The 27285-nt window shown below is 34.5% G+C and overlaps 1 protein-coding gene across 3 annotated transcripts; it reads left to right on the forward strand.

The window, feature by feature from the left end:
- The first annotated feature begins 3145 nt into the window (after positions 1-3145).
- Positions 3146-26805, forward strand: LOC123322170 (transcription factor Ken). Of its 3 annotated transcripts, XM_044910038.1 has the most exons (5): positions 3146-3690; positions 19512-19750; positions 20271-20607; positions 22756-23088; positions 23853-26805. In XM_044910038.1, exons 3-5 carry the CDS (start codon positions 20296-20298, stop codon positions 24861-24863), a joined length of 1656 nt encoding a protein of 551 aa, XP_044765973.1. In that variant the 5' UTR covers positions 3146-3690; positions 19512-19750; positions 20271-20295; the 3' UTR covers positions 24864-26805. The 3 variants fall into 3 exon arrangements, with proteins under 3 accessions (XP_044765973.1, XP_044765972.1, XP_044765974.1); XM_044910037.1 differs by lacking the exon at positions 19512-19750 and having other exon boundaries at positions 3149-3690; XM_044910039.1 differs by lacking the exons at positions 3146-3690; positions 19512-19750 and adding an exon at positions 9450-9702.
- The last annotated feature ends 480 nt before the right edge of the window (positions 26806-27285 follow it).

Here is a 27285-nt window from a genome sequence, read left to right on the forward strand (position 1 = left end):
TGTAATAGGATAGTTTTGTGGTGATATAGAAGTAGAAACTTCTATCGCCTGAATAAAGCAAGGTGAAGGTTACCTGGAAAGCTGGTTATAAAGATTATATAATATTCTTCCACACCTCGAGAAAAAATAAATGCTCTTAGAACAGGTGTTACGTCAATTTCCACAAATGAAGAAAGATAGACTGCATGCGTTCAGGGACTTCATGGCGATATCAAGCTAATTGAACATATATTATTTGCCATAATAATGGTAAGTATCAACATAAACAATCCTTAAAAGCAACAATCCTGTCGATTGTGTAGTAGGAAAAATTAAAAATGCTCTTTGTTACATTAACATGAAAAATAAGGAGTATATTCATGCAAGAAAATAAACTGAATTATTCAGGTCTTCTCCATGAATATCCATCATGTAGGGATTCAAATTCTCATCTGAGTTAAATTGAGGATTGATCCAAATTTTTTTCCTTTATACTCCTACTTTAATTTTTGTTTTTTGAAATATTGAAGGCCATTGAGAATCAGAATTAAAACCATGCTTGGATTTTTTTCTACTTTAACAGAATATTGCTTTTTTCCAACATTGAAAAGGCAAGAAAAATATTTTTGAGTAGTTTCGAAACATTAATCTGTCCATCTAACACTTCACGTTAGCTTTGGAATATATTGAGTTAGGGAAAGAAGGTTTGAGTTGAAAAAAACACGGAATCCATTTTCCCCAACAACAAAAAATCAAAAATATACTCAAAATGTTTCGAGTCACGCAGATTTCGAAATGAAAATAAGATTAAATTCAAAAGAATGGCATATGCCTTTCAATCTGTTCCTTATGGAAACTATTGGAGATAAATCTAAATCGATTAAATTTGGTAAACAAATCGAATGCCATTTGAAACCAATACTAGTAATACTAGGGTGCTTTCAAACGATTTTAAAGGAAGAAAATATCGGAATAAGTCAAAAAAATCTTTTCTGGGGAATATTCTGGTTGAACCAACGAAACTGCAGTGGTATCCAATAGCTCCATTTCAACTCAAATTAGTTTTTGATTATTGAAACTTTGGATTAAGTATCAATTATAATTTTGTACATATTATGAGCCAATAAGCATAAATCAAATTTAAAATTGATTTGACGTTGCTCTCATCATACAAAGGTCGACGGTTCAATTCTCGTTTGGATCGTGATTTTTTTTTATGTGGCGTTTATTACATAGTACCTACGTATGAAATTTGCAGTGTTTTACATGAATATTGTGGACTAACTTTATTGCAATGTCTGAATAGTTCACAATATCTCTACACAAAATTTTCAGTTCAACCTAAAATATTTTCTGGTAATTCTTCGATAAATAAGAGAGATTTTTGGAGTGAATTATGAAATATATATTTTCAGAACAAAATGGGACCAAAATTTTACTGAATTGGACATTTGGTGATGACATCTAACATTTAAGGTATATACAGGGCGAGTCTTTGATTTGTACAAATATTTTAACAGAAGATTCTTGAGATCAAAAGAAACACTTCTTTCTTTTAATACTTTTTTCGAATCAGCTCCGTTTGAAAGATAGAGGCTGTTGAAAAACCATTAAAAAAATATTATTTTTAGTTCTATCTCACAAACGGTTTTATCGAATTAAATGAATTTCGGAATATTGTTTTTCATTTATTTGTTGAATCTTTTTCGAACACAAGATGTCTTCCATTTTTCTCATTATGACCATTACGTAGCATAAAAATAAAAAAATTCAAAGAACCCAACCCAAGTTCGACGCTATTTAATGAATATTTGAACGTTTTGTGAAAATAGAAGTATTCTTCATATTTTCTCGTATAATGCGTCGTTTTCGAGTAATTTGATGTTCAAAAATGAAAAATATCTCTGAAATTCGAAAAATTGGGTACTTTGACCGAATGCAACACTTTTTGAAAGATTCACAGATGTGTAGTGTCACAGATTTAGGTAGTTATTCTGAAGGTAATTTGTTTTTTGCAGGGGTTGCTACCCCTGCAAAAATGAGCTGTGCTCAGCTCATTATGAAAACTCAAGAAGGCTATACCTTTTTATCAGGGCTGAATCGGAAAAAATAGTATGGGAAAAAAGTGTTTCTTGTGATCTCAAGAATCTACTGTTAAAATATTTGTACGAGTCAAAGACTCACCCTGTATTTATTAAGTGAAAGATGTATCTATTTTAAAAATACATCTGCATGACCAAGATGTGAAGAATTTACGAATTTGAAATTATATACGATATTCATAACGCTATTTGGGTACAATTTTGGTATGATTATTATCAAAATTGATTTATTTTGGAAAATCAGCAGTTTTTCAACGAAGAATGAATTTGATGAGAGAAGAAGGACATCCCAACCCCCACTAAAATGAATTTAATCTATAACAAATTAGAACTGAATGATATGGTTAAAAAAAGTAAAAAACAATCTCGCAAAAAATAATTTTCGAATATTTCGATGATATTTTGTAGCTTTTTTGAGTTTGAGGCTATGAAAAACGTTGCACATTTTTTCTTTCTCGGGGAAACATCGAGATGATAATAATTGCAAAACATAAATTGATGAAAAGAAGAAAAAACAACATTTCTTCAAAGAGGCTCATGAGTTGTTTGAATGAGTAAACGAGCCTACAAAAATGTTTTTCCTGATATTGTCAGTTATCATTATTTTTAGGATAATTTTTTGTCATTCTGGTCGTGGGCGATCAGATCTACCATCCCTCTGATTTATGTGGAAGGTGTATTTACTTGGAAGGTGGATCTGAAGGAAAGGTTCAGTTTTTTTTTTTTAAATTTGGAATAATGCCCTTATATGGTATTCAGTACGGTACTATATGTAAGGCAGATTTTGGGCAAGACACAGATCACATTTTTTCTCTGGTCCAGTTTTCCATGCTGTGGATCAAAAAGAAAAAAAAAATTGGTGGAAAAAAAAAACAAAATCCACGTAGATGGCATAGTATAAAAGGATATGAAGGGGGACTTGAAAGTGGAATTTAGCAATGCAAGGTATTGTGTCACACCTGTGGGAATCTGTGAGATCGTCTATGGGAGACTTTATAGTCAGACTGTACCACTTACTTGACAATGTTCACAGATGAGTGCAAAAGTAAAAATCTAAATCCAAGCGAATAGTGTTCGCGCAAGCCTTTCGACCTTGGAAGTACTAGAGAAAGACGACCCAAGCGAGTTAGAGATAGGAAAAAACTCGTGCAGTAGTGGGGGCCATTAAGAGAAAAGAGGGGAAAGTAAAGGGAGAAATTAAGAACTCGTGTTATTATGTGCGATCTTGCAACTCCGGCCGATGTTAATATTTGCACCAAATTATACAGGTGGCCTTTTCAACCTGGAATTATTTCAATAGTGAGATTTCGTACCTATTCCCAGCGTGCAGTCGTCTGACGAACACGAGCCCGCACACGAGAATCGGAAGAGTTGCTGTTGAGCATTCACTTTTACTTTCATTTGTGGCGCAACTGATGTTGAGAGCCGTGGCCCAAAAATATAATTCACTCAATGCGAAGTCAGGCCAGTGAAGAGAGCGACTAATGTGAGTGCTAAAATAGTGCAGTGCAGTGTAGTTATGGCCCGATCATCCGGTTCTGTTTTTGGTGCTCGCGACAATTTGGATACCGAAGTCGCGGGTACCCTCTAGGACTCCTGTTTTTTCCGGGTAAGTCCTCACCAGCATCCTTTGCACCGGACCGTTGGGAATAATTCATATATTTGACATTTCCCGCTTCAATACAGCAATGCGCACAGTTTAACGCGCGCCTCGTGCTATATTAGAAACTCACGAGCCCTCCGAAAAATGCACTTGCATCGCTATTTCGACTAAAGTACCCACTAACCTACTTTTCTGTCGAGAAAATAGTTTTCACCTCATTCAACCGACCACACATACCCGCCGCAAATCATTCAAAATCTCCTCATATTCAGTGCCCAAAAACAACCCTGCTGAATTGCGAAACATCGTATTAAACGCGAGCAGAAATCACTATGTGTGAAATGAAATTTCACTCGATTACACCATACAATTTTTAATTATATAATCTTCCCAACGAACACTCCGATAAAGAAATTACAACCTGCACTGAACCAGCTCATAACAACAGAAAAAGATTGTTCAGAAGATATGACAACAATTTCTCCCCTATCCAAATCAAATTAAACTGACAGAAGTTGAAGGATATCCAAAGCAACGAGTAGAAAATGTCTTGGTAAAATTTAAAATTTGGTACCCGACATTTTCAAGTTCTTTTGATACATATTTTGGTGTTTTGGACCCTGATTGTCTCAATTTTTCCCCAAGCGTCGTACGTCAATGGTAGTACTCAACTGTGTCATTTATAAGTAATTATTTGAATAGGTCTCCCAATTTCATAATGGACCCTATTGTCACTTTTCTGAAAACCCCCCTAAATCGTTAACTTATTTTGGTCTAGTCTAGTCTAGTCCACGTTGAGGATGTAATCAAAAATCGATCCCTAATAACCAACAGCTGTCAGATACCATCAAAATCGGTCTGGACCAATAGTACTTTCGGCGTATTCGCAAATTCATCATATCCCAATACATTTTCCGTCAACCTTCACGTCAAACGCACACTTATATTAAGTGTAGGTTCATTATTTGAATCTGCCACTTTTTCATTCAGATGAAACGATTAAATCTTTTCGAATTACACTGATGCCGATAATTGCTTCTGAGAAAATTAAGTAATAGATCGATTAATTTGATTTATATGCGATACAATAGGTATTAAAATGCACTGTTTTAATAAGGCTGAATGCTTAAGTTATTACCGACGTTTTTTATTGTTCGATATTTAGCATTTTTAAATATGCTCGAGAATCCCGTCGATCATTCAAATTATGTTCTATCTGTATACGACTGATATAATTGATTCATTAACGATTTATCTATTTAGAAGAATCATTCTCATTAGTCATAATTCGGAGAAATTATAGTCCAATCCAAATCAGGACCTTTCGTTTTACGTCAGTAATGTGAGTGTAAGTTAAGTCAGCATAAATAAATCCAATTCTTCCTTCTAGTCAACAGTTGGTGGAAGAAAAGTATCAATTCCTAAACTATTCTTTCTGATCATGTTTAATTGTTAAATTACATGTTGGATTTTATACACAACACCCTACTTCTTTAACTGAATAACCTTGCGGATTTGGCCAAAGTTAGCGAAACTCCTTAGACTTGTTGAAGTGAAAATGATATGCACACGGTGTGCTAAATAGAAAAGTCACGTTGACTCAAAGGATCGGTTTATAAATGGACTGAAGATTTCGAAACTTTATGTAGGCCTAGTGTTTGAATGAAATACCATGTTTTGGCAGGGTTAGGTTGCAAAATTCGAGATACCGATTACAAAACTGGCAATTACTATTCTAGAAGGGCACCGTTTTATTCCTAAGCCACTTGTTTTTTCACCAGAAGCACGGTTAAATGGCAGTTTATGTCAACTGCGGAAAATTTTTGCAGAGTAGGGATTGAGTGAAGAAACTAGAATTTTCTGGAAGTTGAACATATATACGTTTTGTTTTGACTAAAATTATCGTGAATACAATAAATAATTATTATGACTGACACGAATGTTTGGATATGAATAATGAAAAAGAATTCATCAACTACTCTCTACTGATATTTCTCAAATCAGGAGTCTTTCAATGATTTTTTCTTCATTTCTAAGAGAGAAAGTAAATATGTGCAAAATATACAGAGTAAGTCTTTGACTTGTACATATATTAACAGTAGATTCTTGAGGTCAAAAGAAACACTCTTTCCTTTACCAGTTTTTTCGATTCGGCGTAGATAAAAAGACATTTTAAGTTTCTATAATGAGCTATGATACCCCTGCAAAAACAAAATACCCTAACAAGCTAAATCTATGACACTCCAAATCTCTCTATCTTCTAAACAGAGTCGATTTCAGCGATAGCACCCAAATTTTCGAATTTCAAAGATATTTTTCATTTTTAAATACCAAAGTACTCGAAATCGAGGATACGAAGAATGCTTTAATTTTCCAAAATGGTCAAATGTGAATCCTTTGTGAGATACATCTCAAACAACATTTTTTCATGGATTTCCCAGAGCCTGTATCTGTTCAACCGAGCCGAATTGGAACAAATGTCTAAGGGGAAAAGTATTTCTTTCGACATCAGAAACCTTCTGTTAAAATATAAGGCCAAGACTCACCTTGTATAATAAAAACTAAAATAATTTTTCGTTTAACATTAAACTGTTCCTGAATTTTAATTACAAATTCTCTTCTATTCATAGTTATAAAGAATTCCAAAAAAACACAAGAATTCTCAGTTTCAGTTATTCCATCGAATGTTTCATATCCATTGTTTATTCATTTATGTATTCATGAATTAGCAATTGTATCTCAAAACATAATTTCAATGGACTAAATAATGTAACGATTAAGAGATTAAATTCGAATGAATCACTGTTCAAATTCTTTACCGTTGGCAATTTGGTGAAAGCATTGTTAATTAATAATTCCCAAGAGTCAAAACATTAATGACAAATTCCACCCCATTGACACTACGCTAGAATTGATCACTCCTATCAACTTTACTTACGGTTATCTACTTTTAATTGATGTTAGTAATCAGAAGGATTTATTCATAACGTGAAATGAATTCCGGCTATATCATTTCTCTCGATGAATGGAATCAAACATTCGATTGAATAACATTTTTCAGGAAACAACCGAGTTCCAAGATAACTCGGAATTCGAAATTTTTTTAACGAGTATTACATAGGCAGTGTTACATTGTTGTATGCAAATTTCACCGGCGGGAACGTACTTTGAATTACTTGTGTTCTTTTCGAAACTTTCCAAGAACAAATTCCTGACAACCGATCGATGTGTCCAACAATAACCACCGATTTCAAGGATGAATTTAATGCAACATTACACACAACGAATAGAGCCATTATTTGAAACTATCCATCCATACTTCCATGCACATTTCTTATTTCTATTTCGCAGCATTATTGCCCATCTAGAAACCAATGCCATGTGACACAAAATGAAATACAGCGAGAACGCTACAAAATTTCTTATATTGGTTTATAATAAAACTTTTATGTCCTAGGCCAACCATTCAACTGTAATTTCTCAAGAAATTACTAAATGTGGCAAACTGTTTCAATCGTGAATATTGTATCATCAGTCTTTTCTAGTTTCGACACACGTATCTCCCAGAAAAATCTATATAGGAAAGCGTATCTCCCAGAAAAATGATCGTAGATCTGAATGTGATACATATATTCTGAAGAATAACTCTTCTAGTAGCGTAGAAGAAGTGACAAGAATTTCCTACCCTTATAGTTGATCGAAACTGATTGTCTTTTCTACAATCTACAATCCTCAAATTCCTAATTCTGCAAATTGGGAAATGAAACTTGAAGCATTTATGACCATTTAACCAAAACTATTCCTGCAATAACCCGAGCAATAACCTAATTTTCATCTTGAAAGATGAAAAATGGCAAACATTTCAGAAAGAGTTATATTTTCTTCGTACTTACTTTCAAAACTGGAAATAATGAACCAAAATTTACATGGTTCATTTCCATGTAAGAAGTTATAAAAAAAAAGATGGTTTCAGTAATGAAAATTTCAATTTTAGTCAATATTTATAATTGCCTACGTTCTACTTTCGAAAATCAGTGAATTTCGAAATGATCATTAAAAAAATACGAAAAAGTTTTCTCAAATTTCATACAAATTAATGGGAGAAAAGAAACCTTTCACAATGAATATTTTGTTTTTCAAACAAGAGAGAAATTTGAGGGATGTAAACATGAAGTTAATTTCAAATTGTAACGTGTGTTGGAAGCTCAATTTGAATAGGTCATTTTTGAAAATTCATTAATATTCAAAATGCGTCATTCCATCGTAAAACTTTTCTCATTCCTTGTTATAACGTTACACATATTCTAAAGGTCGAAAAACTAAGGTTTTACTCACGGATTATCATGCTACTTTCATCATATGACGACTCAATATTCGAAATGTCAAAATAGCGGTCAAACGTGCTATTATTTCTGAGTAGTTAATTTGTATCTTTCTTACCTTTTGCAATGCTTCGTTAATCTTCTCCTATTCTGGTTTTGCAGCTTCTACCTGTAAATCAAACAAAAAATTCAGGAGCCAATCCGGTTGAAATAATTATGTTTTATCCTTAGAATTGACTTAAAAAATCATTTTTCCCAGAAACGGGTTGTTTCTGGAAAAACCAGGAACCCTAATAATTGGTTAAATATATTTCGTATGCCCTAATTACCAAACGATTTCTTGAACCAAATAGATGAAGTAAATATGTTTTTTTCGAACCAGCTAGATTTGCTTTCGGAATGATCCAGAATGGGCGATTAAAAAAATTATATCTCGGTGGAGGTGATATTATTGATGAATTGAATTATGCACAGTAAGCTCAGTTATTTGATTCCTGCCGTAAGAGAGATGAGATCAAAAATACAATGAGTTGAATTATTTCAGATTGCAACATAAATAAATTATACGTATGATATTAAGTTTCTTTCCTGTCTTGAAAGGAGATAATTATGATAGCCATGAATCTACAATTCAATAGATATTTTTTCATAATTGAAATGACATTCACATTCCTTGATGATTCTCTTAATGACGCGTATTTAGTTTAGTCTTAACTTCGCACTGCTCCGATGTATGTGATGGTGTAATAGCAGTTTTTTTCATTTAGCTGAATCCACTTGCAAAATCTCATTGTTGCCTTTAATAAGGTCATGAAAAGATTTCGCTCTGCCGAATGTTCGCTGTTTTTCAGCCGTCAATTCATGTTCAGCAGCGGATTCATCGCATTAAAGGTGATGAATAGAATTCGCGAATTTCTGCAATGCCAATTCTAGTTGAAGGTCTTCTACTAATCGAGAAGGTATTAATGAGCACCCACATCCAAGGTTACGAAGCAATTTTCGAATGAAACGCAGCGTTGAAGAAATTTTGATACAGTCAGAAGTAAGAGAAAATCATGCAGTATTATATAGACGTTCGAATGAAAATACCAAGTAATTGTTGGAATATTCGGATGATTTTTGGTATACAGGCATGGTGAAATTAGTATTTTTCACCCATACTACCCTCGTTTTGATCAATGTGTGAAAACCCCAGAGATCGAAGTGGCCATAGCCACTTGTCCTCAGTAGTGGTCTAGCACATCGTTCGTTTAGTAAATATACTTATGTTGGAGATGAGCAAAGAATTGCTACATGAGTTTGAACCATTTTATCTATTACTAGATGTCATCTTGCCTTTATTTTTGATTTTCTTGAGATTGAAGACCAGAATTTGGCTGATGTGAGAATGACCAAAGGAGAATGGAATGGCAGAACACAAGTTCAGTCAATACGTATTTTCGGCATCAAAAGGTATGCGATATTGTGCATCTCTAATCGCGCAATAAGGCGTGAGAAAGACAATACCGGAAAATATTTCTCAATTTATATGGAGTGAGAAGTAAGAATAGCTGGTTCATTCCGAACTGACTCCAATGAATACAGTGAGCTATGGAACCGTGGGCTGATGGCCTAGAGAATAATTATGTGGAATGCAATGCAAATTATATACAAAATAATACATTACATTGCTGGCTAACAGGTGTCCCAAGTATCGGTGAGTTATCGTTTATCTCATTTCCGAAGAAAGCTATAGATTCCGAGCAAAGTACCCCGAGCATTTGAAAGTCAATTAGTTGTGCCAATAAAAAATTTAGGTCGCAGATTATTGCCAAACTTTATGATCCATGAAAATCAGCGAAATTACTTTAAGCTATTAACTGAGTGTGATAACATCTCAGCTATGCTCGAACTTTTCCATAATTTGCGTGTGCAATTGAAAACTATAAATATGTACGAGTATATGAGAACACGTATTATCCTGTTAACCTATTTCACTCCTATTATATCTGCAACAAATGATATTCATATTCGTGTTCAAAACGAAAAACATTACATTTTACAACGGCTGACTCTAAGAATCGAAGTTTTCTCAGAAAACTACATAATGGGCATAAGGAGATTATTCATTCATTGCTTTGTCGTATGTATCACAAACGATCAGAAATATTCATCACACTGGAAACATTGAAAACCGAAGAATGGAGCTTTCAGCTTCCTACTGAATTCATTGTTGCGGAAAAAAACAACAAGCACAGACGTGAGCTAAGGAGCTTCATAAACGAAGAGGTTATCTATACAGGGTACGTTCAGTTTTTTTCAAATATTTCCAAAAGTACAGGTCCTATGGGAATGAAAACTATTTCTAAGCTGTAGAATAACTTTTTGTACATTTTGAGATATAGTAGATACAGAGTTTTGAGTGAGATTTTTTTTATCGGTTTTTTACTACTCGTTACAGGGTTTCAATTCAGTTGTATCGGTATTTTTTCAAATATGGGGAAAAATTTGGGACATATAACTCCGAAACCACCTATAGCGATTGCTGGAACTTCACATATATGTTTCAGTATCAAACACACTCAAATACAAATAGTAAATGAGTTACAGAAAATCAGTATTATACAGCGGCCGAAAATATTTCGAGTTTTTGAGTCCTGATAGAAAACTTTCTGAATGACAGGGCCCAAATCATTATTTTATTATCAACTATTGAAATCCATCGTTTGGGCTCAAATGCTGAAAGGATTTCTGCCGAGAGATTTTCTATTTCTGTTGTACCAAATTTTATCGATTCCTCTACAGTAATTTTCAGAGAAAAAGTGAAATATATTGAGTATTACTGAAACAAAACTATGAATTTCACTGACGCAGCTCCTTCAATTTCAGTTCTATGATATTTTTTATGATTGATTCCTCAATATTAATCATTTTGAAGTGTTGAACTTCTACAATGCATAGGAAGATTAATTTCCGAATAACCCTCATGAAAACCACTCTAGGAGATTCAAATTTTATTACTTACACGAAAACAAATCGATCTGGAGTTATACATTCATTCTGTTTACAAAATGAACCACAAACTTTTCTCAATTTATGTTTTGAAACTAATTATTTCAAGGAATGAACTGTCAACTTATTTCATCCACTGAGCTCAATCAATTTCTTGAGATTTTTCTTCAGGTTGTCAATAGAATCATAGAAATACTACCTGATAATTCAGGAAACCTATTAGGAACAGTGACCCCATTAAAATTAAACGATTTCTGAAATATGTTTGATCCAAATCTGGGCAACATGAACCTTCTTTTTATAGACGTGAAATATCAATTTATCCTTCAAAAATGGAGGGCGAAAAAAGTCAATTTTTGAAAACCCAAAAATCCATCTGGGATTAGAATAAAATATTCAGTTTCAACAATAATAGGACTCTGTGATTTTCGGTTCGTACATGTCCAGCAACTCTGAAAATTTCTTGATTGATTTTTTTGTTCTCGATCCCGAAGGTCCAAATTGGAGATAATAGGATAAAACCGTCGAATATGGAAGTAGTATTTTCTTCTTGAATGGTTGAATCACCTTCAGAAATAAGGTCGTATGCGCAATACAACGAGAGTGCACTTTCATTTTCATTTGAATACATTATTCACCACGATATACTTGCATTATATGCGATATGAAACAATACAAGAGCTAAAAACCAATTTCTTCCTTCGTTGAAAAGTTTCCTTGCGAAAAACGAATTATGTATATCATTCATCTTGTTAACCAATCAGTTCTGACACAATTTGAACTAACCGGTTATATTGGCGGGAGGTTAAAGAAAGAAAATTATCACTCTCCTTGGAGTCAAGCATAAATTGAGAGATTCGTAAGAGAGATAATGGAAATAATTGTCCATTGTTGAATGGTGCTTGATAACTTGCTGATGTTTTTAATTGTTTTAAAGCTATGTTTTCGTCGACCTCACAGAAATTGTTTCAACTCTATCAATAGAATAAAAACTTCACCCTTTTGCATATTTTGACCATATCAATTATGGGATGTCAGCTATCAGTTCCATTTTTCTATCCAGAACGGTTGTTGCACAATGATTGGTAAATTTATCATGCCCAAACCAACAACTTAGAGAAAGAATATAATGCCCTGAACAGTTTTTGGCACTACTGAAAAAATCCATCCACCATCATCAGAGATACTCCTATGAAATTGGTACAAAACTTGGGTATCATTTGACAAGAAGGGAACTTTGAATATAGCAAATAATAATAATATTTTCAAGGGTTGATTGTCAACTAGTGACGTTTGCTTTGCGATAAAGATTATTTCTCTAGCTCAACTAGTTTTCAAGTTAATTTCTTCTAGAATTTTTCATTTGATCCCTTCTCTCAGCAGTTAAGGCTTCGAATATTTACCCTGCAATTACAAGGTGATTGTAGGTGGAAAAATATCTCAATTTCGATTTGAAAAGGTTGAAGTTTCAATATTCAGAAGACAGTTTTCCTTTCGATTTCAATTAGGACAAGATTTTGTGAATAATGGACTTTTATTTGAGTACTGCAGCGCTCAGAAAACACACATCCCCCAAAAATATCGATAGAGTCATACAGAAAGCGCCAATGCAGAAGAACATGGCAAAGAATACCATCCACTTCTACAGGAATTGTGGGGAGATCAGGAGAGAGATCAAGGACACCAAGGAGACGAAGAGGAAACAGGACCCGACCATCGCAAATAGCCCCAAACCCAGGAAAGGGCTACATAAGTGAATGTTCCTCTGGAGAGTAGTGTGAAAGCTGCAAGGCTTAAGTCATAATAATATGAAGGCTTTCCTTCGAATGAATCTCGTATGTCATATTTAATCCAATAGTGTACGAATGATTGTAATCGACTGGCCAGGAGTACATAAACATATGATAAACATCAAGGAGCAACTTGCATTTTTCAGAAATCCCATTTGCTGTTTCGATCTGCTCGTTTCAAAGGCACATACACAAACAAAATCATATCTCTGAAAATATTGATGCCAGACTATTGAAATTCGAAGTATGCATTGCTTGAATGACGGTTTCTGAAACAGTTGTTACTGCATGTGCTGAGCTCAAAAAGTTTTCGAGTTATGGAATTTCCAAACTTGTGTGACTCAAATGTCATGTTGTGAAACTCAATTTTAAGCTCACTACCCTCTTGAATTTTGAAGAAATTAATTAATGGTGTTGAAATCTTGTTATAATATGACATTTCCCTCAATTACCAATGTGTTTCCTGTATGTGGTTATTTTGGAAATAATCCGAATGTCCATTCTCTCCATATGGCCAACCAAAAAAAAAAACAACAAAGGGGGGATTGAGAATATGCAAGTATTCGACGAGTTGAGTGAACGTATAAATGTTCATCGAAATTCCCATGCATAATTTTCGAATAATATTGATTATTATTGCGAGATTGTGAAATGTTACGGAAGGTCTTATTTTGCCTGAAAGTGGCTAAGCCATATCCCGATGAGGTGTTCGATCTTCGCGTTTTCAAGCCATGAAAGGTCAAATACAAGTCTGAATGATATCGAAAGTGGTCAGGTATCGTTAGTCAATAAGAAAGGAGGAATTTTAGACTCAAAATGATGTGTCTCCTCTGAAGGTTGTGCAAGTAATACAACACTGGATAACCCTGAAGAGATGTAGAAATATCGAACCCAAGTCTCTTGTACCATTCGATCGAGGTAACAACTGAAATGGATTCAATTCACTCGTTCTTTCTCTTATATTTGGAGCAGACTCGATTCAGAGAGAGAGAACGGGGAATCGACTTGATCCATGACCATTTCAATTCTGAGATATACACGGTGGACCTTGGGCATTCGGAAGAAACCAGCAAGAAAGTAGAAGTTCTACATAAATAAAATGACACGAAAATTTCCAGCTATAATGAATATCAATGAACCTCAACTATAATATCTGTCTGTTTAAATATCAACAAATGAGTCCGAAACCATGGTCAGAATTATAACTCCCCTTGGAATAAAGTATGTCCTTTCGTTTATAGAAAAAACGAAAAGTTAAGTGCTGCAAGTCTTGGCTCCGATCAACCAATGGAAATTGATGGAAGAACAGTGAAAATTGGAATATTTAAAAGTATTTGAAAAACTCGAAATTTCATTCGTAGTTCCAACCTCATTTCTCGCATCTTCCAAGTTCAAAACGAAAAAGGGAATAATGCAGCACACTATCCTGAATTCGAAGTAATAACTTGTTTACGCCATCAAGAATAGAAATGTAATATAAAAACAATGAATCATAATATCCCAGTGTTTATGGAATCTTGTTGGGTTTTCGAATATAATTTCCGTGTAAAATTCGCATAAATGTACTCCCACTGATTCGTTCTGCATTTTCAATTATCGAAAAACGGCTTCACGGAATTTTAATTTGCAGGTTTTCGTAATAAACAAGTAGAAGTGGATTTAAATGGAAAAAATCGAAAATTCGATTCGCGAATTGAAAATGGCAAATGTTTATTCGGTGAAAAAGTTCCAATAAGCTTGAGAGCTATAATCATTTCAATCTCTCCAAATAACTACATATCCAGAAAATTTAATCCGATGTTTTAAGATAGGTACCGAATAAATTATGCATGCAGTAGAAGTAGACAATACTTTAAACTGTTTACTGTGGAGATTTCTCAGAGTACTGGCAAATACCATCGCAAATTGGTCTAAATTTAGCACAATAGGAAATGATGGATATAATTTTCTCAATGAAACCGTATCAGTTGAAGAGTTGACTATGAAACTCGAACTACAAAGCCAACGATGAAACTTTGGGATATATTGTATCAGGAATTTTTCATGCAGAAAGATTCAAACATATTGAATTTCATTTCTCAACATAATAATTAAATTAGAATTGAATTTACAAAATAAAGACTAGAATTTCGGCGTATTCCAGAGGTTAAAAGAATTTTGATAGGCTATTATGAATTACATGTTGTATTTATTGGTGCAAGGGTCAATTCTGTAAGAAAGAAGGGATGATTTTTTCTCAACACCCAGACCCATTTTGATCTGCACTTTGGAATCGCCAAATATTTGCAATATTCCAAAATCCCAAATGCTATATCTGCGTGTTGTTGCTGAATATAGGTGTATTTGCGGTTTTGTTTATATTTATCGCTGATCGTTTGTGAATTTTAGTCAAACTGAAATGAAACACGTACCTGTTTATGTTGATGCTTATTAGTTATTACCTACAGATATCATAACAGTTCTTTTAATGAAAGTGAAATTACAAGAATTCAACTGTTCGTATAGTTTCAATAAGATATTTCTGGAGTTATTGGAAATGGTAATGGATTAATGAGAGGTAATCTTTTATTTCTTTCTGAAACTTCTGCATACAGAATGTCTGATAAGTCTCGTGCAATCCTGGTGATCTAGGAAATAATCTTAAACTAATGTAGACCAAAATAACACAACAATACTTGAAAATTTTTCATTAAAATTGTGCATTAGTGGTTTGTTCCTAAAGGAGCTCAAGAGGCATTATTTTATTTGACAGAAAATGAGAATATACATATTTCGTGTTATTGTGCGACTGGTTGGTCAACAAAAAATCCATTAACAGGCAAAATTTTACATAATACGAATTTGATGATCAATTCCGAGAAGAATGGCCATAGTTTTTTGGTGCGTTCGGTGAAAGTTCCTAAATTTCAAAATACGACATTCTAAATAATGAATGAACTACTTGCATCGATTTCAAAAGAACTCTGTAAATTGTTATTTCCACTCCTGTTGCGTTCACGTTTTAAATGCCCTTCAGTGACTATCACCGTACGTGAGTTGATGTTATGTAAACCTTTCTATTATCCTTGAGTTACTTTCAGAGAAAATTCATTTATATTTATTTGTAATGTAAAGTAGCCAGTTGACTATGGATTTGTGAAACTGGTATCTTTGTTTCTAGTACATTGACTACGTGTTTTCGTATTCTGAACTTGAGCGTATTCCTTTTTTTAGAACGACCACAGGCGAATGAATAAAACGAAAATTTTTCTTGAATTAAGAAGAAATAAACATAGGTGAGATAGATGGGTCAATTTTCTCAGGAAAATTTGAGCTGGTATCAGTAATGTAGTTGGGAATGGAACCTTTTTCCAAAAATGGATATTCCTCCTAAATTTATTTGCTCCCCTAGTTCAAATACATTTTGCCCCCCTTTTCAATTGAGTAATCAATTTTAAAACATTCTAATTTTTTAATTCACTTTGTTGAGTTATTTCCTTAGAAGGAGTTGATTAATAAAATCAACTGCCACAAAACTGAAAAAATGGTTTTTTACATTATTTTTGGTATTGAACTCGTAAAAGATATGTCACCAAAATTCAATAAATTCATGAAAAGTATGGAAGTTTATGAAACAACATGCTACTTATTCTATTACTTCTTTTTTGAGTATATAGGTGATTTGGCAGTAAAGGGGCATTTGGTTTTTGGACTCACCAATAAAAAACCACTGAAGTGTTTATTTTTGAACTGGACAACAGAATGAAAAATGCATCTAACTTTTTTTCATCAGAAATATATGAAATGATTTTTATACGTCTAAAATTCTTATAAGTGCAGGCTATTCTTCTATTTATATAATTTTTATGTAGTAATTTGTTGAAAATTTTCCCCCCCTAGTCCTTCTGCAGTCTAAAAAATCGAATATTTCCATCATTTAATGGAATAATTGGTATAAAATTCTCAGCGTTTTCACTTTTGCAGTTAGAGTGACAAAAGTGAGTTCAATGTGAATCTTATGTGAATGTTTTCCATATTTTATTGTAGAATACCCCTGTTGTCGATCTGAAGAAAAAACAATCGAATATCTAGAACGAAATTTCAGTGTAACAATCTTTGCATTATTGCATGGAAAAGTTAATTCTGGGGTTCTATAATGAGCTCTTTCGAAATGATCAAAACGTGGCCTAGTTTCTCCATCCTCAATTGCAATTAGGAAATTCAGTAAAATAGAATCGAGCCGGTGAACGTTCAAATATTTCGTTCTGATTTCAGAACTTGCAATCTACCCATTTCGATGCGAGCTTGCTTATGTTATTTTGGCATCTTGTATAAATTTTCAAGCTCTTTTGAAAGGGGAATTGGCGCTGGGAACAGAATTCTACACAGGGCGTTCAAACTGAAACACAGCACCATTCTCAACAATTTGGTACAAAAATCCTACCAAGGGTGAAAAATTGAGAGAAAAAACTGATTGAAAATTGATGATTTTGAAAAAAATTAACGTTATTTTTAAATTCGCAGAATGTTTTTTCATTCGTACTATAGTTCTACGCATTAAATAAATAAGTGGATGAATCATTCTGAAATTTCGCTTTCCACTGTTGACTGCGAGGTGAAAGAAAGGAGGAGTGAGAAGGAAAATTCAAAAAGTCAAATATTTGTCTGCGATGACTGCATTTTATGATGATGTATATGCTAATCATGCTCTGTCTCCTGTTTGATTTAGATTATTTTGTTGGCCCCCGCATTTCTTTGTTTGACTTACTTACCACATATATATCTTTTTTAATCAGCGGAAGTTTTGTAAATAAATTCAATGTCGATGAAATGAGATGAAGGAAATCCTATTGAATTTTTAATTTTGCCCTCGTATGCATAATGAATGATAATACCTCTCTTTATTATGCATGACAATGAAATGATTCAACTAATGCTGATAGTAAATGAATTATATTCCAAATCGAAATAATTTCATATGACTCAAAAGCATTTAGATTTTTTCAGAAAATCAAAAACACTAAAAAAAATTTCACTATATTCCTCTGGGTGGAGATGCTGAAGTAGCAGTGAGCCTTATTTGTTTTATTCTATTACACAATGGAGTAGGTTAAGATTCTATAACTTGAGCATTCCAATCGCCACCATACTTTATAATTTCTCAGTCTGGTACTGATTTGAATTAATTAACATATAAACGTACCTATTCGGCATATATAATTAATTCAGGAACAAATGCTTGTTATTACATAATAATTTAATATATGTTATTCTCGTTCACTCCAAATTAGAATGTTTGTATATTCTTTGTTTCATTTCGATGAAAGAGGAATTAATTCTGAAAATCAAGGTGTGTTCCATATGGTTAAGATCATGGTGAAAATTAGAGGCTGTTATTTTTGCCAGATCGATTAGTATTTCAAATTGTATTGTAAGACCATGCCATACAGCGTGTTCCAAATTTGAGATAGACGTAATCGATGATTTTTTCAAATGACCATATGACTTTTTTCGTGTTCAATTCTTCAACTTCAGTTTTGGAAACAATGTTCCGAATAGCAGAATGCTGGAGTCCTTTATTTTCACTGTTTTCACGAAAGCGTGTTTCCAAATAGCTCGAACTACTCATTCTAACATACCCTAGTCTTTTGGCATCGCAACAAAGTTGTAGGCGTTCTGCTATTGCATAGTAAAATGACTCAGAATCGGCATGGTGTTTCACATCCTTCCGAATACGTTTGAGTATGTTTGTATAAAAGATAACGCATTAGACAACATACCAGATTTAAATATAGGTTAAAGTATTCCAAAAATAAAACATCTGAATATTTTTATCTTTAATGTATGTAGTAGTATTAGTAGTAAACTTTATGTCAGTAAATATACGTATAACAAGCTGAATGGATTTATGAGCTATCATTTTCATTCGTTATGCGAATGGGTGTCAGTGCACGTTTTTTCCCATTCATTTTTTTGTTATTTTCAGGACAGGAAGAGAGTTGGATATGCCTTGGACCTTGATTTTGATCAGTGATTTTCGAGAAAACAATGGGAACCTCCTCGAAAAACATTCTTTTGAAATACTTCACCATTCTATTCTATTTATTTCACGAATTGTTTTCCTTTTCTTTTGGAGGTCCTTTTGGCACCAAGAACAGTGTAGATTTTCATAAGAGTTGCGTTGCACTGTTCCTTAAGATCCTCCCATCAGAGATGCTTAATCCACAGAAGCTTGGTATCAATGTTTATTCCCAGATATTTAACTTCAGGCATCTACCTATGATGTCTCCATTGAGGGAAATGGATTTCATACCTGAAAGTTTCCTTTTCTGGGTAAATACTGTGGTCTTTGTTGGGTTTGGCCCCGCTGACAAGCATCATTGCTGAATAATTCTGAGGCTATTTTGTTGTGTCACGTGTTTCCTATATGAAAAGAGACATTTCTTCACACAAATACTCGAAGTGAACAAAAATAAAAAGTGTTTTCGATCTCCTCCATTTAACCATTCAATTTATTGCCATATAATAAAAATCAATTGTGAGGGTTGTTGAACTAAGGGCTGGAAAGATGTGAGATATGATTACGGTTTTATTTCGAGAGATTTTCTCCCAAAACGGTGCTGATGCGTTCGTGTGATTTTCTGGAATTATAATTTTGTACAAACACTTATGGAAAATAAAGTTATAGTTAACCAATAAAATTGATCGAAGTGTCCTCAAATTCTTGTCTTAATTTTGGTTTCAGACGTTAACACGAGGAACATGGCAAAATCCCGATTGAATTGGTCTAACAAAAAAGTCTAACTATTTTACGGTCATAATGCAGAAATTTATCTCGACGTTTTTGGAGAAATTGGTCATTTTGAGAATTTCACGACCAATTTTCACGTTTCTACGTTGATCGATTTCTGAGACAAATGGCTATGGTAGAAAGAGGCACATGGACCAATACTCTGACAAACGGACCGACTAACGGACTACCCTGTAAGTTCTCTTCAGAAAATATACACTTCGAATGCGTCAGGAAAACCACATTTATATGCCCATAATCAATACAAATACTAAAACCAACAACACTACAACTCTTCACTGACCAAATAATCCTCAACAACAAAAAGTATATCCATTTCTGGCACAAAAAGTTATGTTTGCCATGCTAAAAACTCAACCCTCATCTCTCGTAGAGGGTGCTTCACAAACCCTACAAGTATACATGAAAAGTTATGTGATTTAAAATTAAAATTGACCTCTTTGAGCGGTTTTCCACAAAAAAGTCAAAATCGAAGATTGAGTTTTGTGCGTTCCACAAGGGGCGGTCCTGTAGCTAGATTCTTTTTTCGAAGAGGATTTCTCTCCTACAAGTTTCTACTTTATCCTTTATCAATCACTCAAGTTAAAAAAAAATCAGTCAAGTGAAGCTTCATATCAATTGAGTGAAATAACCATACTCAGATTGAAAAGACCTTTTGAATAATAATATCTTAGTACTTTCTTCTTTCTCCAGCTGTTCACCCATCACCAAATCCGCCATGTACTCTGAAGAACAAGACTCGCAAGGCCTACTAACCCTGCATTATGGAAAGCATCACGCAACCATAGTGGACGAAGTGAAAACCTGCTTCACATCGGAAATTTTCACCGACATGACCTTCGTATGCGATGACAAGACAACCCTCAGCGCTCACAAGCTGGTGATGGCGTCCGCTAGCCCTTTAGTCCGAAAAATTCTCGGAGAAAGTGTTCACTCTAATGGACCGAGTGTTGTTCTCATCCCCGGCATCAAGAGCTGTCACATGCGTCACCTTCTGGACTTCCTCTACCATGGTCAAGCTTGCATCAAGGTGGGTTCCAACATTTTGTATAATTCACAGCCTTTATGGACTAAATATAAGTCAAGGTTTCATTATCATTTTTGAAATATTTGCAAATTTGTCACAAGACTAGGCAGAAATGTTGAATCTGCTTCATACTGCTGAGCTAGTCTCGAGAAATCTCACCTTGTTCCTGGCAAAGTGCTGTTCTATCTCTTCTTCCATTCAAACTGTAACTGGTTTATCTTATTTTGATCACATTATGTTTATAATTCCTATCCAAACCTCCACTTCCAACTAGTTATCCTGAATTGAGATGTATTCTCTTCTTCCTATCAAAGTACTACTTTGTGAGCCTCTTTTTTTCCTCTTAGTGGGCTGATTCTGGTAGGACTTTGAATATAAGTCAAGGTTTCATTATAATTTTGAAGATATTTGAAAATTTGTCACAAGGGTAGGCAGAAATGTTGAATCTGCAGCCTCTGCTTCATACTGCTGAGCTAGTCTTGAGAAATCTCACCTTGTTCCTGGAAAAGTCCTGTTCTATCTTTTTTTATATTCAAACTGTAACTGGTTGCTCTTATTTTGATCCCATTATGTTTATAATTCCTGTCCAAACCTTCACTTCCATCTAGTTATCCTGAATTGAGATGTATTGTCTTCTTCCTATCAAAGTACTACTTTGTGAGCCTCTTTTTTCATCTTAGTGGGCTGATTCTGGAAGGACTTTGAATATAAGTCAAGGTTTCATTATAATTTTGAAGATATTTGAAAATTTGTCACAAGGGTAGGCAGAAATGTTGAATCTGCAGCCTCTGCTTCATACTGCTGAGCTAGTCTTGAGAAATCTCACCTTGTTCCTGGAAAAGTCCTGTTCTATCTTTTTTTATATTCAAACTGTAACTGGTTGCTCTTATTTTGATCCCATTATGTTTATAATTCCTGTCCAAACCTTCACTTCCATCTAGTTATCCTGAATTGAGATGTATTGTCTTCTTCCTATCAAAGTACTACTTTGTGAGCCTCTTTTTTCATCTTAGTGGGCTGATTCTGGAAGGACTTTGAATATAAGTCAAGGTTTCATTATAATTTTGAAGATATTTGAAAATTTGTCACAAGGGTAGGCAGAAATGTTGAATCTGCAGCCTCTGCTTCATACTGCTGAGCTAGTCTCGAGAAATCTCACCTTGTTCCTGGTAAAGTCCTGTTCTATCTCTTCTTCCATTCAAACTGTAACTGGTTTATCTTATTTTGATCCCATTATGTTTATAATTCCTATCCAAACTTCCACTTCCAACTAGTTATCCTGAATTGAGATGTATTCTCTTCTTCCTATCAAAGTACTACTTTGTGAGCCTCTTTTTTTCCTCTTAGTGGGCTGATTCTGGTAGGACTTTCGATATAAGTCAAGGTTTCATCATAATTTTGAAGATATTTGCAAATTTGTCACAAGGGTAGGCAGAAATGTTGAATCTGCAGCCTCTGCTTCATACTGCTGAGCTAGTCTTGAGAAATCTCACCTTGTTCCTGGCAAAGTCCTGTTCTATCTCTTCTTCCATTCAAACTGTAACTGGTTTATCTTATTTTGATCCCATTATGTTTATAATTCCTATCCAAACCTCCACTTCCAACTAGTTATCCTGAATTGAGATGTATTGTCTTCTTCCTATCAAAGTACTACTTTGTGAGCCTCTTTTTTTCCTCTTAGTGGGCTGATTCTGGTAGGACTGTGAATATAAGTCAAGGTTTCATCATAATTTTGAAGATATTTGCAAATTTGTCACAAGGGTAGGCAGAAATGTTGAATCTGCAGCCTCTGCTTCATACTGCTGAGCTAATCTTGAGAAATCTCTCCTTGTTCCTGGCAAAGTTCCATTATGTATATAATTCTTATCCAAACCTCTACTTCCAACTAGTTATATCCTGACTTGAGATATATTGTCTTCTTGTACTCTTCTTTTTCCTCAAGTTCTCCCCATAAACAAGTAGGAGATCTAAAGCTTTCACCAGCTTCTCGATTCCAGCAGACACCATAGCCTTCTCCTTCCTCTGCCTCTGGAACTGATCTAATTTCATGTATCTTTATAGTAGTCTCCTTCCCAAAGCATCTTCTGCAATATGCTCATCCTCACACATTTCGACTAGTACAATCATCCTTCGAGTTTTCATCTTTTCCAGTCGAACGAATTGGACAGCATCCAGGAACTCTTCGAACTGCTCCAGATCAAGCCGGACGTATGGCAATCGTCGACATCGGAAGACAAAATTTCGACGGACGACTGTGGGAATTGGTCGCGAGACACCGACATTCCGGATCCGATAAACGTCAAGAAGGAGAACGACATCGAGGAGAAGGAAGAGGGTGAAATCAAGGATGACGACGACGATAATACGAACGAGGGAAACATTCAATCAGACGCCAGCCAAAACTCACCGAACCCCGTTAATCTTACTGTAAATACTAAGTCGAATGACGAGGATAAGGCTTCTCAGGATGGGAGTGATACAGAGGTAATATTTCTATGGGAATTAGCTCTAGGCTCATCTGGAGGAAGAGTCCACAAACTGACTCTTTCTTGTCTAAATTTTTCTCTACAGCCCCAACGATAATGCTTCAATATGCAGTGGTTGTTTGTACATCATATAGGATTGTTGTGGCCGTACATGTAAATGTGGAACATACATATTTTGAAAGAGCAACTCTTCTAGTCTAAATGTCATGGAGCTCGGTTCAACCGTTCGGTCTTGACGATTTTTTAAATGACCCCATCTTTTTGACAATTTTTCGAAGGTTAACTTTGGACACGCGTATCTCCCAAAGAAATCATGGTAGCTATGAATATGATACATATTCTGAAAGAACTACTCTTCTAAAATGGACATGGATATGTATACAGTTGAGTTGCATTCATTAGACTATTTAGAGACTCGATAACTTGTTCAGGAAGGATTCTTTATGCTAAAATACAAATGGATATCCATGGACAAGAAAATCACCTCCAGATGTTGTTCAAAGACATGAAATCGTAAATGTATAGTGATGAACCATTGAATGCATCAGAAATTTATCTGGCAGATCGATAGAGTAACGAATATCCATTGAAAATCATATAGTTTTTATTGTATATCCTTATTGTACCTTTAGGATGCTCATTATTGGATGACTTTATAAAACTATTACTGTGATTTTCAATGTTCAATATATTTCCTGTCCTAGAATTGTCCTCTATTTGTTCATTGAGTCAGTATTACTCATTGCGCTAAGTATGTTTCAGAAACCAAAAGAAAAAAATTCGGAACATTTGAAGATTGGCCAGAGCACAGTCAAGATATCCCCAAAGGTGCATGATATGTCACAGTTTCATCATCATCGAATGAAAAGAAAAGGAATGTACATCGAACAAATCGACTTCAGGCATCATGAGGAGCTGGCGCTGAAACCACCGTTCGTGGATCATCATCTTCTCGTTCAAAACCCTGAGAACTACGTGGTCACCCCCCATAGGAAAAGGAAACCAGGGTTCCACAACTCCCCTTCTCAAAATCCCCCCTTCATCCCTTTCTCACCTTCTTATATAGAAGAAGCTGCAGCACATCACCATCGGTACAAGAATATCCCGATACCGCTTATGGCAGCTCATCATCCGTTGTCCTTGAGTGCTCCTCCATTTCTTACTGACAGGACTCATACTCCAACGCCTGGACAACATCCAGACACCGCTGCTGGTGATGTGAAGCATCGACCACCTTCAGCTGACCAAGGACTGATGTCAGATTCGTACCAGACTTTCGAACATACTTGGGGTGCTTGGTCATTGTGCCAAACTCAAGTGAATCCACCACCAGAGGACACTAAGGAAGTTCCAGCGAATTACGTGGCAGCTTGTGGTGGTGGTGGTGGTAGTACTAGTACTGAAGAAACTGCCGAGAGTTCACACTCAACCTCTAGTAAACAGATTGGTGGACAAGTTCGTGAATATCGTTGTGAATATTGTGGAAAACAGTTCGGTATGTCATGGAATCTCAAGACTCATTTGAGGGTACACACAGGAGAGAAACCTTTCGCTTGTAGGTTGTGTGTGGCTATGTTCAAACAAAAGGCACACTTGTTGAAGCATCTCTGTTCTGTACATAGAAATGTTATTACTACCAATGAAGGTAACAATGGACGTTTCAATTGTTGTTTCTGTACTTTATCATTCGAATCGCTACCGGAGTTGATAAGGCATTTGTCCGGGCCACACAATAACCTTTTGCTGAGTAAAAATATGCAAGAGTTGAAATAGTACATTCCTGGTTGGTGGAGATCGTAGAGTTTATGTGGTACGATCTCAGATTCGTAGTTTGTGATAACACCATTTTCCTTATCATCGGAATTCTCATCTCAGTTTCGTTCGAATGAATGAGGAGTTATATGAGAAATGTCTGCGCTAATTGTCAGTATTCAGTCGAGAACATTGATACATCAACAATCTGTTAAAATAACCCGTACACGTTCAATATACCACTTAATCAAATTCTCTGTGATAACTTGTCTTAATTCTAGTATTAATACAGGCTAGTTAACGATCAAACTTATTGCAAAATTATCCGATCTTAAGTTTGCTATGCACTAATCCACGGGAGAACATTTGCAACGATTCCATTTCCAAAAAACCACGATGGCCAGTCACAATAAATTCCCATGAAAATTGAGCTCTTTACGAAATCGAATCAAAATGCGTACAACGAAAAACCTCTGTTTCCAGTGAAAAAAGCTTTAAGTTCTCGCCTTTAGGGAGATGAAAGAGTGGTGTTTAATTATCATCAATTTGGGTGGATTCATATTCTCAGCAACATGTAGGAAAGGTGGACAATATCAGGATGAAAATGTGTTGTTCAAAATGTGAAAACAGAATGTTGCCTTCCTGTCAGAAAACTGTGCAAATTTGTTTTTCATCTGGTGTGACTGTTGGATATCGATCTCACAATGCCTTATTAATGTTTGCATTATTTCTATGAAATATTTATATCATTGTTATTGGTATTTGATATTAGGTTTCCTGAAGAAATTCTGAATATCTCTGATCGGATAAATTTGCAGGAAAAACTTATTATACGTAATGCGGTGGTGTGAATGGAATATACAATTTTTCAACTGAAATATTCGTCTAACATTCAAATCACCCGATTTTCAGGGCCTATTATTTGACTTGAAAAAAAAATACTCTCTAGAATTCTGAAATTATTTATTATACATAGATTGTTTTTGCAATGGTTTTCTGAAACCCTAATGATGACTCAACCCATTTTGTGTTCAAAATGACTTAAAGTACCTAAAAACTCCACCATATGTTTATGACTAGAATAGATGCGGCTGGTCCGACAATAGTAACTGTTTATATAAATTATTAATATCTGTTCTATGTCGTACACATCGCAAAGTGGAAAATATTCGTTGGAAAACTAAAGATGCTATTCCATAGTTCAAAATATCTCACATGCAAGTTCAAAAATTTGAAATTTGTCTAAAGCAAAATTCCCTTTTACATTTTGTCAATTTTTTTATGATTTTACTATAACTGAAGGGCACCAAATTATCATAAGGCATTGGAAATCTAGTGGAGGATGTTAAAAACTGAAACTTCTGAAATCAAGAAAGAATGGCTAGCATTTTTAGTTCTTAAACGACTGTGTTTAATATTGCTATATGGTTTTTACTAAAAAACTGAATGTTACGAATGTATATTTTTTTAATATACGCACCAAAGAACTAAATTGAGTTGTAATTAAACATTTATAATATTTCTTCAATTTGTGAAGCTGAATACCCTAGTAATTTTTTAGTTAGTACGAATTTTGATGAGATGTTACATTTTGAAACACGTCAAAAGCAAATTGATTCAATTACTGGGGACGCAATGCTTCTCTGAATGTTCTGCTTCGAAATGTTCTGCTTAAAACCCCTTTTTCTGTCATTCTATTGATTTAGATGAGAACTATGAGAGATCTTTTCAGTTTGATTTTGGATGCTTGATAAATTCTCCTAATGTTAAAAAAAAAATTTCCAATAATTCGATGTTCTTAGTGTAAGAATTCATTTTGATGTTTCTGAAATTACTTCGTCATGCTGAAGATTATGGTTAGAATGACCATAAATAAATTCATCTGATATTTCTTTCAACTTTGTACATTGTAAATAACTTATGTAAATAGCGTATTTAAGAAATAAAGTTGTTTCTTCTTCTATTTTAATCAATACACCTACCAAATACAGTAATAGAAATGCGTGGACTATTGACTGACTTGGAATTTCCGAAATTTCTTCCTCAGAATGAAAAAAGATATTCCCAGGTCCCCTATCGTTTGAATTTTCAACAAATTGTTCTAACTAATTCCATTTGGAAAGGACAAGCCCAGAAGCATTTCGTTCATGTTTCATTTTCACAATTTTTTTTGGAACATAATGTCTATATCTGGAGCTAACCATGATGACATCCCTAATTTTTCGTGAAGACCTTGTTGGTTTAGATTTTTCAAGCTATTAAATTGTCAACAATTCAGTGTTAACACTAAGTTCTAAGAAGTATCTGGATCTTAGCAAAAATATGGTAAACGTCCCTACTGGATTCCTTACAGAGGGCATTTTCGCCTCAGAAAGCACCCAATGAGAATGGAGAATGGAACTCCAAATCACCTAGTGGCAGAGAGTATCATCGCCATTAGTAA

Source organism: Coccinella septempunctata, chromosome X, assembly GCF_907165205.1.
Source record: "Coccinella septempunctata chromosome X, icCocSept1.1, whole genome shotgun sequence".
Lineage (NCBI taxonomy): Eukaryota > Metazoa > Arthropoda > Insecta > Coleoptera > Coccinellidae > Coccinella > Coccinella septempunctata.

Bases quoted from the DNA above. Each gene is read 5' to 3' on its own strand.
- LOC123322170 (XM_044910038.1), top strand. From the start codon at position 20,296: ATGTACTCTGAAGAACAAGACTCGCAAGGCCTACTAACCCTGCATTAT. The intron at 20,608-22,755 runs GTGGGTTCCAAC...CATCTTTTCCAG, and splicing joins ATGGTCAAGCTTGCATCAAG to TCGAACGAATTGGACAGCAT. The intron at 23,089-23,852 runs GTAATATTTCTA...AGTATGTTTCAG, and splicing joins AGGATGGGAGTGATACAGAG to AAACCAAAAGAAAAAAATTC.